Source organism: Physeter macrocephalus, chromosome 6 (assembly GCF_002837175.3).
Source record: "Physeter macrocephalus isolate SW-GA chromosome 6, ASM283717v5, whole genome shotgun sequence".
NCBI lineage: Eukaryota > Metazoa > Chordata > Mammalia > Artiodactyla > Physeteridae > Physeter > Physeter macrocephalus.
The window spans coordinates 786,273-802,983 of NC_041219.1; the positions used below are offsets into that span (position 1 = coordinate 786,273).

General features: G+C 39.8%; 1 protein-coding gene across 1 annotated transcript in view; it reads right to left on the reverse strand.

Moving 5' to 3' along the window:
• Positions 1-15,052: 15,052 nt before the first annotated feature.
• C6H12orf56 (chromosome 6 C12orf56 homolog) overlaps positions 15,053-16,711 on the reverse strand; it is a 79,889-nt gene continuing 78,230 nt past the window's right edge. Inside the window, 1 exon segment of the mRNA XM_055085169.1 lies at positions 15,053-15,175. Within this exon segment, the coding sequence (XP_054941144.1) occupies positions 15,053-15,175 (123 nt within the window).

A 16,711-nucleotide genomic window follows, 5' to 3' on the forward strand; every position in this document is an offset into this window, starting at 1 on the left:
GGCACGAACCCGTGTCCCCTGCAACGGCAGGCGGACTCTCAACCACTGCGCCACCAGGGAAGCCCCATTTCTATTTTTAATGTTTTGTTATTTCACATTTCTTTTTTAAAAGGTTTAAACGTAGGCATAGCCTTTTTATTTTAATAGCCAGGGTGCCCAAATTTGCCACTGTAAAATCCTGTAGTTTCAATAAATCTCCAACATGTGCCACCTCCAGCTTATAGATTGATATTCCAATCATGTTCAAGGCTGAAAACAGCTGCAAGAATTTGTCCTTAGAATTCTTCAGCAGTACCTTGATAAATCCCAAATTTGGCCAGTCTGGTGGATCAGCTACTGGGATGTGATTATCATCATGATATCACCCCACTGGGACAAACTGAGTGGGACCAGCCTCTTATGGAACAAGCTGCAGAGGTCACTGTTGCCAGAGAGGAACAGGTTAAATCCTTCCAAACCTGCTAAGGAATTTGACCTAGTTCCTTGAAATTAGAGTGTAACTGGAAAGTATAATTGGTTGCAAATGTGTTTCTTTCTTCCTCAAAATTACTTTTGAACCCCTGTGAGACAGCCATCACCTGGACTCAGGTCACGGCCGTTAATAAGCTTGACTAATTCAATATGAAATTTAGGGAGCAGACAAATAGTGTGACTTCATTGTATGAAAAGAATGTTTAGGCCTCTAGTTGTGAACGTCTGTGGAGACACAGCTGATGTGGTTATAGTACTCACGTCTCCTATCTATTTTTTTGCTGCTGTGTTCAGCACAGTGGCAGGCACGGGGGTTCAGTGAATGTTGAATGAGTGAGGGAATGAATTTGAAAAGCTCCCCACAATCTGACTCCTACCTAACTGTCCAGTTGTGGTATTTCCTACTGCCCCCTCCCCAAAACATATAGTTTACACTTTGGCAAAATAGCTGTTGAGTTTCTAAAAATCTCTCATGCTTTCCCACTTCTGTACCTTTGCTGTTACTGTACCCACTACCTGGAATGCTCGTCTCTCATATCTCAGACTATGAAAAAGTTGCTGTTTTCCAAGCCTCATCTCAAATGCTACTTCCTTCATGAAAATTTTACTGATTATCTCAATAACATACAAGCCTTTTTGCCTTGTAACTCTCATAAAACTCTGTACCTCCTGTTCATTTATTATCAACTACTTTATCATATAATTATTTCTGTAGTTAACTTATTATAAGCTTGCTGTATAGTAAGCTTCTTGAAGATAGGCACACTGATTCTTATTAATCTTTACAGTGACTAGCACATAGTTGATACTTAATAATTAGTTGTTGAAATAATTATGGTATTCAGTTTTACTAATGCTGTACTATGAACCCCAGCAAATTTTTTTAATCATTTTTCTTAATAAAATATGTGTTGTCATAAATCAACACCATTTAAACTCCCAAATAGATTGGAGTTGTATCTTTGTCAATATTTTCTTTCTAGTTAATTCTAGGAGATTGGAATACTCATTAAGACAAAGGGATTCTCCCTTTGTGTTTTAAATGATCATGGACTTGTTTGGGTCTTTTAGTGACATCATTAAAATTCATATCTTGTGTTCCTCGGAGAAGGTCGTTTGAGTATTTTTTCATCATTAAATTCTTAACTCCTCTGATCATTCATTCCTGTCGTTCTCACCCACATTACTAAAAGCTAGCATTTCCATCCATTTATCCATTTACATGTAAGGCAAAGGTCTTCATGGAGACCCTTGGGGCTGTGCTTTCTGCATATTATTAAACATTTTTTTCTACAAATGACCTCTTCTGGACACTTAATGATAGAACCAAAGATTCTCTTCCAATTTTTAAAAATTAGCTATCACCACATGCAAAGCCTAAAGAGAGAGGAGATGAGGCACAAATTATCTAAGAATTAAGGCTGGAAGTGAACTGAAAAGCTTCCCTCTTAAAAGCAAAAACACTGCTATGTGCTTTATTTCCTAAAACTTCTAGTCCTCCTGACGAAGGTATGTAATATCTCATTCAGGAGATTCTAAGGATTTAAGACAAAAGGTATGAAGTGATGGACAAAACTGTCCTTTTCAAAATTTGGGATGGTCTTTATTCTGACCAGTGTATGGGTAGCAGTCCTGGCTTACAACTTGCCAAGTCTCCTAAAAGGATTATTCCCAAAATAAATGCTCCTTCAGTCAAACCCTCACCAGTTTTTTTTTGTTTTTTGTTTTTTTGTTTTTTTGTTTTTTGCGGTACGCGGGCCTCTCACTGCTGTGGCCTCTCCCGTTGCGGGGCACAGGCTCCGGACGCGCAGGCTTAGCGGCCATGGCTCACGGGCCCAGCTGCTCCGCGGCATGTGGGATCTTCCCGGACCGGGGCACGAACCCGTGTCCCCTGCATTGGCAGGCGGATTCTCAACCACTGCGCCACCAGAGAAGCCCCACCAGTTTTTATTTTAAATAAAATTCTCTTTTTACCACGCTCCTTCTCTTGCTTATAATGGTGACTCTGACTGTGCCCTCTCTCTTTAACACTCTCTCCCCATCTCCTTTCCTACTTTTCTAATCATATTTCTGTCCTTGTTTTCATTCTCTTTATTCTAATTTATATCATAATATTGGTCATAAACTACTTTTACATTTTTAAGGTAATTTCATAGTCTTCCTGTCTTAATTGATGTTTTTCAAAACATCTATTTCTTATTGAAAACATCCGTTGAGCATCTATGATCAGCCACATCCTGGGCTAGGTAAGGAGATATAGTCATAAACAAATCATATAAGGCCCTGACTTCAGGGAGCTTATAGTCTACTGGAGGTAGTCTTGCCTTGGCCAAGACTGATTACAAGAAGAAAAATTTAGGTTAAGTTTTACCATCACCCCCTTGCATTACCTCTCCAAAGAGGCAATTAGATAAAGCTTTTATTTTTAAATTTATTTTTGGCTGCGTTGGGTCTTCATTGTGCTGCACGGGCTTTCTCGTTACAGAGCATGGGCTCTAGGCACCCAGGCTTCAGTAGTTGTGGCGCACGGGTTTAGTTGCTCTGCGGCATGTGGGATCTTCCCGGACCAGGGCTCGAACCCATGTCGCCTGCATTGGCAGGTGGATTCTTAACCATTGCGCCACCAGGGAAGTCCCCAAAGCTTTGTTTTCTAATCATGGGAAGTTGAGGAATCTAAGGTAACCAGCCAGCTGGTCTAGAAGAAGAAAGATGGGCAGAATGATTGCTTGCCTGGGAAGCTTGGCTGGGACAAAGTGAAGGTCCTTGCAGCCTGGTGGCTCTGCAAGACCTCACTGCTGGAAACTACTGTGAGTCTGAGTATATCTGAGTATGGGGGCTGAATTCCTGGCTTTAATTACAAACAGGAATTCATCATTGCTTAGATCGTACATCTATGAGACATACAGATCCCCTCACCAGCAAGACCCAAGAACAAAGGCCTGTCTGACTGCAGTTATCTTGCAGCTCTTCTAAATTGAATTTTCCAAGTTTAAATAGTTGAATCTACTAGTAAGCTTCTGAAAGGAGCCAGTTCATTTGGTGTCTACAGCAGAAGCTGGCAAACTGCCACCTGCGTGACCAGTTAGCCTGCAGCCTGTTATTTATTTTTTAACAGCTTTATTGAGATATAATTCACATACCATACAGTTACCCTTTTAAAGTACAGTTCAATGGTTGTTTGGTATATTTATTGAGTTGTGCTATCGTCTTTTTTCGGTATGCGGGCCTCTCACTGTTGTGGCCTCTCCCGTTGCAGAGCGCAGGCTCTGGACGCACAGGCTCAGCGGCCATGGCTCACGGGCCCAGCTGCTCCGCGGCATGTGGGTCTTCCCGGACCGGGGCACGAACCCGTGTCCCCTGCATTAACAGGCGGATTCTCAACCACTGCGCCACCAGGGAAGCCCCCCAATCACTTTTATAACACTTTTATCACACCCCACAAAAAAACCATCACTCATGAGCAAGTTAATTCCCCTGTCCCCCAAACCCACCCAGCCCTAGGTAACCACTAATCTACTTTTTGTCTATAGATCTGCCTATTCTGGACATTTCTTATAAGTGGAATCATAAAGTTGGTGGTCTTTTGTGACTGGCTTCCTTCACTTAGCATATTTTCAGGATTTATCCAGGTTGAGCACGGTAACACTTCATTCTTTTTTACTGCCAAATGATCCATTGTATCAATGTTTCCACATTTTGGTTATGATGAATAATGCTGCCATGAGCATTTGTGTATTATGTTTTGTGTGGACATATATTTTCATTTCTCTTGGGTATATACCTAGGAGTGGAATTGCTGGATCATGTGTAACTCTATGCTTAGCCATTTGAGAAACTGCCAAAGTGTTTTCCAAGGCTACTGTGACATTTTACATTCCCACAGTAATGTAAAAGGGTTCCAATTTCTCCATGTTCTTGCCAAAACTTGTTATTATTTGTCTTTTTGATTACAGCCATCAGGGGGTGAGGAATGGTATCTCATTATGGTTTTGTTTTGCATTTCTGTAATCTGCAGCCTATTTTTATACAGCCTGAAAACTAAGAATGGTTTTTACATTTTTAATGTTGAAAAATTCAAAAGAAGGGTACTTATCTGAAATTTCAATTTCAGGGTCTATAAATAAAGTTTTAGGGGAACACAGCCACACCCATTCATTATGTATTGTCTGTGGCTGCTTTTCTCCCTACAGCAGAGTTGAATAGTTGCAACAGAGACTGTATGGCCTGCAAGGCCTAAATTATTTACTATCTGGCCATTTACAGGAAAAGTTTAGCAAACCCTTGTCTATAATGTAGTTGGATGAGACTGCAAAGGATCTAGGGTAGGAAGGAGGAAATATGACTACCCAGTAGAAATGGATTTTTTTTTTTTTTTTTTTTTTGGCTGCACTGGGTCTTCATTGCTGCACACGGGCTTTCTCTAGTTGCGGTGGGCGGGGGCTACTGTTCGGTGTGGTGCACAGGCTTCTCTTGTTGTGGAGCACTGGCTCTAGATGTGCGGGCTTCAGTAGTTGTGGCTCGCAGGCTCTAGAGAGCAGGCTCAGTAGTTGTGGCGCACGGGCTTAGTTGCTCTGTGGCATGTGGGATCTTCCCGGACCAGGGCTCGAACCCGAGTCCCCTGCATTGGCAGGCGGACTCCCAACCACTGCATCACCAGGGAAGTCCCTGTTTTTCACTTTTAAATCAACTTTATTGAAGTAGAATTTACACACAATCAAATGCTTGTGGGCTCTAGAGCGCAGGCTCAGTAGTTGTGGCACATGGGCTTAGTTGCTCTGCGGCATGTGGGATCTTCCCGGACCAGGGCTCGAACCCGTGTCCCCTGCATTAGCAGGTGGATTCTTAACCGCTGTGCCACTAGGGAAGTCCTAGAAATGGATTTTTTTTTTTTTTTAGATGTTGGGGGTAGGAGTTTTTATTAGTTATTTATTTTTGCTGTATTGAGTCTTCGTTTCTGTGCAAGGGCTTCCCCTAGTTGTGGCAAGCGGGGGCCACTCTTCATCGCGGTGCGTGGGCCTCTCACTATCGCGGCCTCTCTTGTTGTGGAGCACAGGCTCCAGATGCACAGGCTCAGTAGTTGTGGCTCATGGGCCCAGTTGCTCCATGGCATGTGGGATCCTCCCAGACCAGGGCTCGAACCCGTGTCCCCTGCATTAGCAGGCAGATTCTCAACCACTGCGCCACCAGGGAAGCCCCCAAGAAATGGATTTTTTAAAAATAAAAACAGGATACAAGTGGGCAGAACAAGGGAGCCAATCAGCATGTTATAGAGCTTAGGGAGACTACAATATTGTCACTCGAATCATTATTATAAGGTCCTTCCAAATCTGGGCTCTCCCCTTCTTGCAGTTCTCTCCCAGAGTTCTATTCCTGATCTACTGCTCTGATTATATATTGTTCATCAGAAACCTCCAGGGATTTCCCACACCCCCAGACCTCTTATTCAGGACTACTTAGCCAACGTCCCGCATGATCTGCCACATCCTAATTTTCCGGCGCTCACCTTCTATCGAAGACCTAGCCTGAATTTCAGGATTCTGTGCTTTCACTCATACTTTCTTTTCTTCTTGGAATGCTTTTCTCTTCTCCAAACCTTAGACACATTTTATTATTGTTATCATGAAGTATTTCAAGCATACAGAGAAGAGCATAATATAGGAATATCTGTGCACTCACCACCAAGCTTTGTCAAATCTTACCATTTTGCCATGTTCTTTAGTTTGAAAAAAATATTACACGCTTAGATATTTTTAAAACCTCCTCAAATACAAAAATCTTCTAAGTTAGGCCTCCTTGATGCACCCAAACAGAATTAAACTCTTCTTTCTGTGATTTCCTGTAACCCTTTCTTTATACCTCTATCATCTGACTTATTCTACCCTTGTAAAATATTTTAAGTATTCCTTACTATTATCATTCCCATAGAGTAGTACAAAGATGGTTTTAGATAGTCCAAGGAAAAGACATTAAAAAATTTTTTTTAATCTTTACTGAATTTGTTACAATATTGCTTCTGTTTTACATTTTGGTTTTTTTTTTTTTTTTTTTTTTTTTGGCCCCAAGGCATGTGGGATCTTAGCTCCCTGACCAGGGGACGAACCCACACCCCCTGCATTGGAAGGCAATGTCTTAACCACTGGACCACCAGGAAAGTCCTACAATTAAAATTTTTTTAATTGTGTTTATTTTTAAATGCACATTTTAAAGTGCACATTAAAAATATGTAAACACAAGTATTTAAAAATATATATCTGGAACATCAACTCCATGATTTCCCAAGCTATTCTTTAAGACATGGCTAAAGTAGGTAGAGATACTAGAAAAGTATTGAATAAATAATGATGTTAGGAAAATATGGAGTAAATAAAAATACAGGTGATATGGCAAAAAATTTTGTAGGTTCTACTCAAATAATTCAGCTTAGAGAATTTAGCTTATTAGAACAAAAACCCAGTTTTATTTATTTTTGTATACCCTAAGTATCCAACTAGCTCCGAATAGATGCTTATTGAGTTGAATTGATTTCTCTCTGGGACAGTGAGATCCTTGAAAATCATATGAAACCTCCTAAACGGCAGACCACGTTTAAGACATTGTCCCCACATTGAGTGTCCCCGGCACATACGCCAGGGACAGGTGGTGCTTTTTTCCCTCTCCCTTCCCTGTCCATTATGACAAGTTGACCCAGTTGGGGCTTGGTAAATATGAAATAATGCTAATAATATTCATCGTCTGAAGGAAAGAGGACTCAAAGTTGCTAGAATGCTCTCATTAGTATCACTTCAACAGACCAATCTCAGCAAATATCTGTTTGTGGGACATTTTTAAAGAAATATTTCTCAGTCTCCTTAAAAATCATATTTTATGGCATCTTTTCATTATTATTAACACTGAACCATCTGAAGTCACATTGGCAACTGAATTTGGTCTTGAGACTTGGCAGCGAGGAATCATTTTGTTGTGTAGCAAGCCCAAAGCATGATATTAGCCAAATTATGTCATACAGTTACAAAACTGCTGTCCTGTCTTCCAGCTTTTCTGAGTAAATGTGGCCCTTTCAGAAGTTTCACTCCTCCTAACCTAAAATGACCTTATATGCTCTCAAATATCAGAGAATCCTCATTATGATGAAATCTTTCACTTTATGTATTTCCTTTCTTACATAGCCTATGTTTTGAGGTGGTGTTTTGGGAATAGGGAGTCAGGGGAATCCCTGAGGCCTCTTAGTCACAAAAGAAGATCAGAACATGTCAAAAGTTTGGTTTAACCCCCAAAGCTTGACTCATATTGGACTAGATATGCTTCTCAAAGAAGCCTAAGAAGCTTCTGTAAGTGGCTTTAACTTTTGTTTCCTAACTCCCACTACTAAGGCACAGATATTTCCTAATCTTAAAACTCCATGCTGGGACTGGTTTCTAAGCAGATATAACCTTATTACTTTATCATCCAAATGAGGACATTATTGAAAATAAAGCAGAGGGTGCTGGGGAAAAAAAGACATAAACCACCCAGGGAAATCGTGAGGACAAGTCACCATACTGACAACATTTTGAGCCCCTTATCCTCTGTAGCAGAGCCTCTCAAATTGGGGTCTAGATTTCAGCTTGAAAGTCTGTGGGGTTTCTTAGGAAATCTAAAGTTTTGTTTTCATTTCAACAAAATGCCCGTGTTTGCCTTGTCTATGTTGATCCATTGTTTGTCCCTAAGTGGGAAAACTTTAATTGTCCTTGGCCAAAAAAGAGAACAGAAGCAGACTTCATACATAGTGAAATGTTCAAGTTAAGGGACAGTCAGAAGTCAGCATGGCCTGTACCTAAAGATGTGTAGTAGTTCTGAAAGAGAAGACTGAAATGTGATAGCAGCATACTGAACTCAAGAGCCTGTGTGGTACATTCTACTGTCTACATTTTGCAGAGATGGAGTTTGAGCAAAATATCACGCATTATGTTAATGATATTAATTTGCATTTAATTTTGTAAACTTTTAAATTGTATATTTGTGTTGATCTTATAAGAGCATATGGAGCTTTCTCACACCGAGATTTATGTTAGTACATGTTAAAGACACCTGACAATAAGAATTAATTTAATTTTGAAGGTCAGCAGGAATTTTAGAAGTTTAAGAATCAATACTCCTAGAGCAAAGTTTTGCTTTTCTTTCTGTCTTCCTAGTCCAATTATGCCCCCTGGTGGTTATAGTTGCTACTAGAAGTAGAATACTTCCTTTATAAATGTGTCCTTTCTAAATTCATTTGTCGGTCAGCTGTGCAGAAGACAGAATAATTTCCCTGTAGCAACAGTGTTATAAATAATGGCCACTATTGCAGGATAGCCCACAAAAACCCACAGTGGCCCTATGCCACTTGATCTACACCCTCTACCCTCCTCCACTGACCTCCTTGCTGGCAAAACATACAAATCACCGTATCTATCATCACTGCCACCACCACTAACTACTCTGTCCCCATCACCACCAAAAGTAGAAAGAGGAGGGAAGGGGGTTAGTGACTTGATCAAATCCATCATCTTTATTTATAGGCGACAACTTACGCCCTGAAATCCTACACCCCTCCTGGGATCTTCAAAGGAGTGGACCACCTAGAAGGAAACTTAAAGGTTTCTTTGCCTCTCTCAGAATCTTGGGGCAAATATTAATCTTGCTTCCTTTTCTTTTCTCCCACCTGTATCCCCTCTTAGCTCTCCAGGGTCAAAGTCACCTTCCAAGTAGAAGACAACAAGAAAGGAAAAGAAGACCAGAAAAATAATGGAAGAAAACCCTTTGCCCCATGGTTTCTCCAAACCCAGAAGCCAGAACTTACTCAGATATGTAATGAATACACCTTCAAAGCCTTATCTCTTCTGAGCTTTGTAACTTTCCCTTTGTAACTAGGGACTGACTGGAAGGGGAAGGGTTGAGGGCAGAAGCAAGCTGAGTCTGCTTGGTGTTCATCATACACCATCAGCACTTAAGTGCTCAGCCGTTATTTGCGCTGTGTGATTCCAAAGGCCCCTTCCCGGTAAGGGACAGTGGTGACAATGTGGACCCTATTGTGTCTATACAGATATAAATCCCATTTTAAAGAGACTGAGAGAACCCTGTAGAATGCTATCGAATCCATTTAAAGTGACAAAAGGGAAAATTTATATGATTTTAACAATGTAGAAAAAAGCTAGAAGAACATATAGACAAGTAAAATACTTACGCTGGTTAAAGTGCCTGATTGTGGTGAATTATTTAATTTGGAATTACCTTAACATTGATATAATGTTGTAAAATTTTATTTAAAATAAATGAAAGTGTTCTGGCTTTATCTGTTGCTACATAATAAACCACTCCAAAACTTAGAGGCTTAAAACAACACTTTATTTCTTAAAAAGTCAAGCTCATAGAAACAGAGAATAGAAAGTAGTTGCCAAGGCCTGTGGGGTAGGGGAAATAGGGAAAGGTTGGTACTTCTCCAAACTTTGAAGGGTACAGACTTTCAATTATAAGGTGAATAAGGTCTGAGGATCTAATGTATAACATGGTGACCGTAGTTGATAACACTGTATTATATAATTGAAATTTGCTCAGAGAGTTGAACTTAAATGGTCCCCCCCACAAAAAAAAAGATAAATATGTGATGTGAGGGATGGATTTACTTGCGGGGGGGAATCCTTTCACAGAGTATAAGAATATCAAATCATCACGTTGTATACTTTAAATATCTTACAATTTTATTTGTCAATTATACCTCGGTGATGCTGAAAAAAATCCAGCCCTTTATTGTATCTCGCAATTCTATGGATTGGCTGGGCAGTTCTTCTACAGGTCTCACTTGGGGTCTTTCATGAGTCTGCTGTGACGTGGCAGCTGGAGCTGGTGCTCCTGTCTGTGGGCTCCTTGTGCAATGTTTCTTTAGCACATCCTTCACCCAACACAGAAGAGGCACTTTGCGCCAGGCACTATTCCAGGCGTTGGGATATAGTACTCAGTAAGACAAATGAGGGCCAGACCCTCATAGAGCTTACATTCTTAAATTGTTACATTGCAAAGAATGCATAACAAATACACTATAAGGTGATGTAGGTGGGTGGGAGGCTACTTGGGAGTGATCAGAGAAGCCCTCTTTGAAGTGACATTTGAAGATCTGGGGGAAAAGCATTTGCTAGTCAAATGTCCAGGGCTTGAACAACTTGGAGATTTGAAGGAAAACCACAAAGGCCGATGTGTTTAGGGAGCAGCGAGTGAGAAGAGTGACTGGATTAGGTCACAGAGGTAGTCAGAGGCCAGGTCATGAAGGGCCCTGAGAGCCATGGTAAGGACTTTGGATTTCATCTTGGGTGATGGGAAGAAAAGGGAAGGTTTGAAGTCATCAGTTGTATTGATTTCCTTGTTCAAAAGAACAGTCCACTCTCCTTTTTGAGAAACGATTGTAGGGCTCAAGGGTGAAAGCAGGGTGACTAGATAGTTTTTTGTAGTAGGTGATGGAGGTTTGGACATGAGTAGTAGTAACTGTGGGAAGTCAGTAGATTACTCATATATTTTGAAGGAATTTCCAGTAAGCGCTGTTGATGGATTGCGTTTGGAGAATGAAGAGAATGGAGAAAACACAGAGGTCTCCCAGCTGTCTCTTTTGAGTGGTAGCGTGAATGAAGTACAATTCACTGAGGAGGAGGAGACTGGTGGAAGAACAGATTTCTTTATTTTGGGGGAAGGCAAGGAAGAAAATTTTAAATTACATTTGAGCATGTTTAATTATATTATGCCCACTCAATAATTTGTAATTGAACTATAGGATTTAAGGTTCATCCAAATCTGTGCAAGAATAAGCCATGTTATAACAAAGTGCCATGCTATCTGGGAAATTAGAATTAATGACGTGTATAGAAAGTATAAGTTCTTAAAGCAAGTTAGTGTTTCTGTTAGGATAATTGCTACCATTTATTGAGGGGGTTTTATTTGTTTGAACCATATGAAATTACAGATATTGACAATTTTGAACTTGAAAATGGCAATGCCATATAGTTTGTTTCTGTATTTACTGGCCATAGAACTATTTATTTACATATAAATGAATGAATATTCACAAAAACCCTTAAGATAGGCTTTTATTAACTTATGATTGATAAAATGGAAGTTCTGAGTTACATAACCTGCCAAAAGTCTGATGACAAGTAAGTAGACAGGCAAGAATCAAAACAAGGTCTTTCTGACATAACATCTGGACTCTTGGTCACAAAGTTACACCACCCAGATTTCCAGCCAGAGGCATGCTGCCTTCCCCTAAATGTGAAAAGCTTCAGATCCAAAAGACAGATATACAGACATGGAGTGCTTGGTCTGATGGGATGAAAAATTGCTGACTGTCTCCCTCCTATAGAGAGCCAAATCCGAGTGGACCTTACAAGTCAGTATTGCATTTTAGAAGTAAATACAATGAACAAAGAGAAATCAGACAGTGAGTTTTAACACTATTTAAGGTTGCTCAAAAATTCCCATCAAACTGATTTCTTCAAGAAATTTCCAGCTTCTCTTCCACATTTATCACCTAATGTCTCTACTATACAAAAACATTAAATATAAAACAAGTGATTCTAACCTCAGAAAAAATATAATTCCGCCGGCTGGAGCATATTACTAGTCAACAAGCTGTGACCACTTTTATCAATTGCCTTATAGCACATTTAATACCATACTCTCAAGCATCTCTGTACAGTATGAAAAGTGGTACTACCAGTGAGTGAGAGTCAGTATGGAAATAAGTAAAATATGTTATCAATTATAGGGACTTTCCTTTTTACATAGTTTCTAGATTATCTATATTTCAGTAAAATGAAGAAACTCTTCATGTATTTATTCTAACAGTATCTGTGAATCAATTAGGAACTCTATAAGGACAGAATGACTATGTCTGTTTGATCAGTTAGTAATTAGCTATTTAAATCTAAGGAGAAAAAAAAGTTTACAGGACAGAAAAGATTTCTGTCCACTCGTGGGAAGAATATTTCCCACATAGCTCTTGCATTGAGAGTGTCAGAGTCAGTGGTCCTTGGTGGCGAGCAGTAGAATTAGTCACTTAATTAAATCACACTCCTGCTAATACAAAATTGAATTTTCAGTTTAATAATGAAATGAATCTGTTCTTCAGTGCTGTATGGATTAGGGGCTGAGTATAGTAGCTATTCCCCAAATTGGTCCAAAAAATAAGGGTAGTACTTATAAATCTCTAAGTTCTCAGCCAGCTTTGATAGTATTTTAATAATAATAAGTACTGCATCCTTACTACTTCCATATGCCATGCTATGTGCTTTATCAACATCTTTTCATTTAAATCTAACAACCCTATGGGATAGGTTATACCCTTGTTTTGACCAAAACTTAGAGATGTTAAGTAACTTCCTAAGGTCCAAAACTAGTGCAGAGTTGGGATTTAAACTCAGCTCTTTGACCTCAAAACCCATGTATATATAATGGTAGAGCTAATTACTGTGACTTCACTCTTAGTGGGAGTGGTCAGTGGCAATATTTGTATTATAAAGGTGGCCAGAGAGTCCAGAATCTTGAACCCAGCCTGAAAACTGGCTGTGTGTGGTGGTCCTTTTGGTGATCCTTTTTATTCTTCAAAAGTTACATATGTGATTTTCATATTCAAAGTTTTTCTACAGTTAGTTTCCCTGAAAAATATTTTGTGGTTTAAATCAATATTTAGTCAATCAAATGTGTCTGATCACTAATAGAGATGGATTATTTAGTAATTTTCTTGGCTTTGGCAGTAATGCAAAAAACACATAGTAGGAAAGAATTGTGGCAGGATACCCCTTCAAAGTATTAATTTCTGGGTTTTCCCTCTTCTCCCAGACTGTGTAAATGAATAACCATGTGTCATAAGAAAATCAAGACAACAATATTCAACCATTAGCTTTCAAAAAAGGTACTGACTAAGCCCTACATGGAAAGATTGAGGTACATTCGGATAGAGCTTTTGCTCCCAGAGATGAGATAAAGTATGCTTTCAGAGTGAAGGGAACAGTGGGAGAGGAGAAGCAACATGGACAAGAAGGCACATGGGAAAGAGACCCCAAGCCCTCTCCAGAGCCTCACTGCTACTTGCTCAGAGCCAGGGCACTGCCTAGAAGCTGAGGCAGAGCTGAGTTGGTCCTCTCGTCATTCTGCAGGCTCCACATTCACCAGTAGTCAGCCCACTGTCCATGATTTGTCCAGTTTCAAGTGCTGCTTGCCTTTGTCTTGAGAATCTTCTTCTGATTAACCATCCCTTGGGAATAATCCCTCCTCTAACAGCCCAGGACACTCATAAACACCATTTTGCTCCCCTTTCTGTCCCGAGATTAGAAAGTAGAAGACTTATAGTCCTGGATGGGTGACAGTGCAGAAGTCTTGGACACTTTTTGGAGCAATGCTGATGACAGCCAGAAGGGAAATGTTTAGTCCAAAGAAACCAGCATTGTTGAAATCAATGTGAAATCATCCACTGAGCCAAGGTGCAGAGGAATGCACTACCCCATTACACAGTGTTAAGAAGTGTCTCATCACAGGCAGAGAATGTTAGAGTTGGAAGAGAACTTGGAGAACATCTAGCCTTACCCTTCCACATAGCAGAGGAGGCCCCGAAAGGAGACCTGACTTTTTCCAGGTCAAACAGCAGATTAGTGGCTTAGCCAGAACCAGAAATAAGATGTCCTGAGTGAGTTTAATTCTCTCTCCACTGCACAGCACAGGCAGATCTGGCTTGGGAGCTCTTTCTTTGGTGGTGGATTTTTCTCTGATCCTCCCTTAAGTTGTAAGTTGAATGGAGGATCCAGTTCCTAAGTTCTTAGAAGCCCAAATTCAGTAGCTCCACAGGGATGCCAAAGTTAAGGTTTTTGTTGGATTAAATTAGCTTATTACCTTAAGATATAGTGAAGACATTTTTTAAACAACTGGAAGAGCCATAACTGCTAATGGACAGTTTCTCTTTCATAGAAACTGTACAACACTGTTCACATTAGCCCCCAGGTGCCTGAAACAGAGTGGCAGAATGCATTCAGTGCTGTTGAAGAAAATCCAAGCTTCTTTCCTTATGATAAATGAGGAACTGACCTTTCTTATAGCTATGCTTGTATTCTTCTTCTCGTTCTTCCATGAATACTTATGTCACTAGAATTTTTACAGGTGGAGAAGGAGCGTATCATCCTATTGCCCGGCATCTCTCTAATGTGATCACTTTGTAATTTATACTCCCCATAACAATTTAACTTTGGATATTTCAGTGGCTTCATGCCACTCACCATTATTAGACAATAAAACTCATCAGCCTGCACTTTCTACATTTGCTCTTCCTGGGTTTCTGTTTCCTTTATGGCTTTAGAAACTTTTTCTTTTAGAAGAACGCTAGTCTTTCACCCCACTTCATGTATGTCAGTGTATTTAAACAGTTTCTTTTTTGTAGCAGATTAAAAACTTTAAACACTTCTCTTAGAGAGGTATTGATGGAAACTTCAAATAAAATCTTTGTTTATAGAACACAGGAATAGCTGGATATTAAATCAAAAAATGTTTCTCATAAATATTAAGTTGACTCCCAATTAACATTTTATACTCATTAACATTTCACACATTGTTTCTGTTCAACCAATTTCAGAACTTCATGAAAAAGTTGAGTGGTAGGTTGGGTAATAGGGTAACATAATGGGAGCCTTTTTTTCAAGGCTGGCATGTGAATAAACTACCTGCAAATCATAAAATGAAACAAAATAGCTTTAAAAGCAAGACTTTTCACACTGGTCACATCAGTACGTACACACTTACTGGCGTAGCGTTGTTTGGTGTGGGAGTCTAACCTGCAGCATTTTTAGCCCTCCAACCTCCCCCATTTGTGACCTAGAAGACCTCTGATATGTATGCCTTTCAGCTCATTGAAGCACTTTGCTTCAGCAAAGCGAATTGCATTAATGTATCAGTTATCAAAGCATTAATAAGGAAGCCAGGACTGTCCTCACCACAGGGTGAGCTGAGGCTCCTGCCTCTTGTTTTCTCAGGCTATACATAGCAGGGAGTTGAAATGACTTAAGCTGGGGTGACCACTAGGGCCAAGTCAAGAGGGAAGAGGAGAGTTCGTCCCCACGACCTCAGTAAAAGTACAGTTGACCCTTGAACAACATGGGTTTGATCTGCATGGGTCCACTTATACTTGGATTTTTTTCAATAAGTATACAAAAATATATGTCTAGAACATCATGAGCAAGACTTATATTGAAGTGGATAGCCTGTCCTTACATAGGCATAAGGTGATGTTTAATATAGAATTAATAATGTGTTAGTTTTCTTATTACTGTTTTATAACTTTGCTTTCAAAGAATTACGTACCATAGAGTATGCTTCTCTCTCTGGTAACTGGAGAAACTGCATATCAGCCTATCATAACAGGTAAGTGTTTTTTTTTTTTTTAAAGTAACAATATTTCCAATACTATATTATGAATATGACTGTAATACTGTGTGCCATAAAAATTTTATTACGATTCATTCATTATTGTATAAGCTAGGCTACCATGAAGCAATCATATTGCTGCTTCTTTGTGGCTTTTTTGTTTTTTCTTTGTTTTTTTTTTTAACATCTTTATTGGAGTATAATTGCTTTACAATGGTGTGTTAGTTTCTGCTTTACAACAAAGTGAATCAGTTATACATACACATATGTTCCCATATCTCTTCCCTCTTGCGTCTCCCTCCTTCCCACCCTCCCTATCCCACCCTCTAGGTGGTTACAAACCACCTAGCTGATCTCCCTGTGCCATGTGGCTGTTTCCCACTAGCTAGCCACCCTACGTTTGGTAGTGTATATATGTCCATGCCACTCTCTCACTTTGTCACAGCTTACCCTTCCCCCTCCCCATATCCTCAAGTCCATGCTCTAGTAGATCTGTGTTTTATACCCGTCCTACCCCTAGTCTCTTCATGACATTTTTTTTCTTAGATTCCATATATATGTGTTAGCATACGGTATTTGTTTTTCTCCTTCTGACTTACTTCACTCTGTATGACAGACTCCAGGTCCATCCACCTCACTACAAATAACTCAGTTTCATTTCTTTTTATGGCTGAGTAATATTCCATTGTATATATGTGCCACATCTCCTTTATCCATTCATCTGTTGATGGACACTTAGGTTGCTTCCATGTCCTGCCTATTGTAAATAGAGCTGCAATGAACATTGGGGTGCATGTGTCTTTTTGAATTATGGTTTTCTCTGGGTATATGC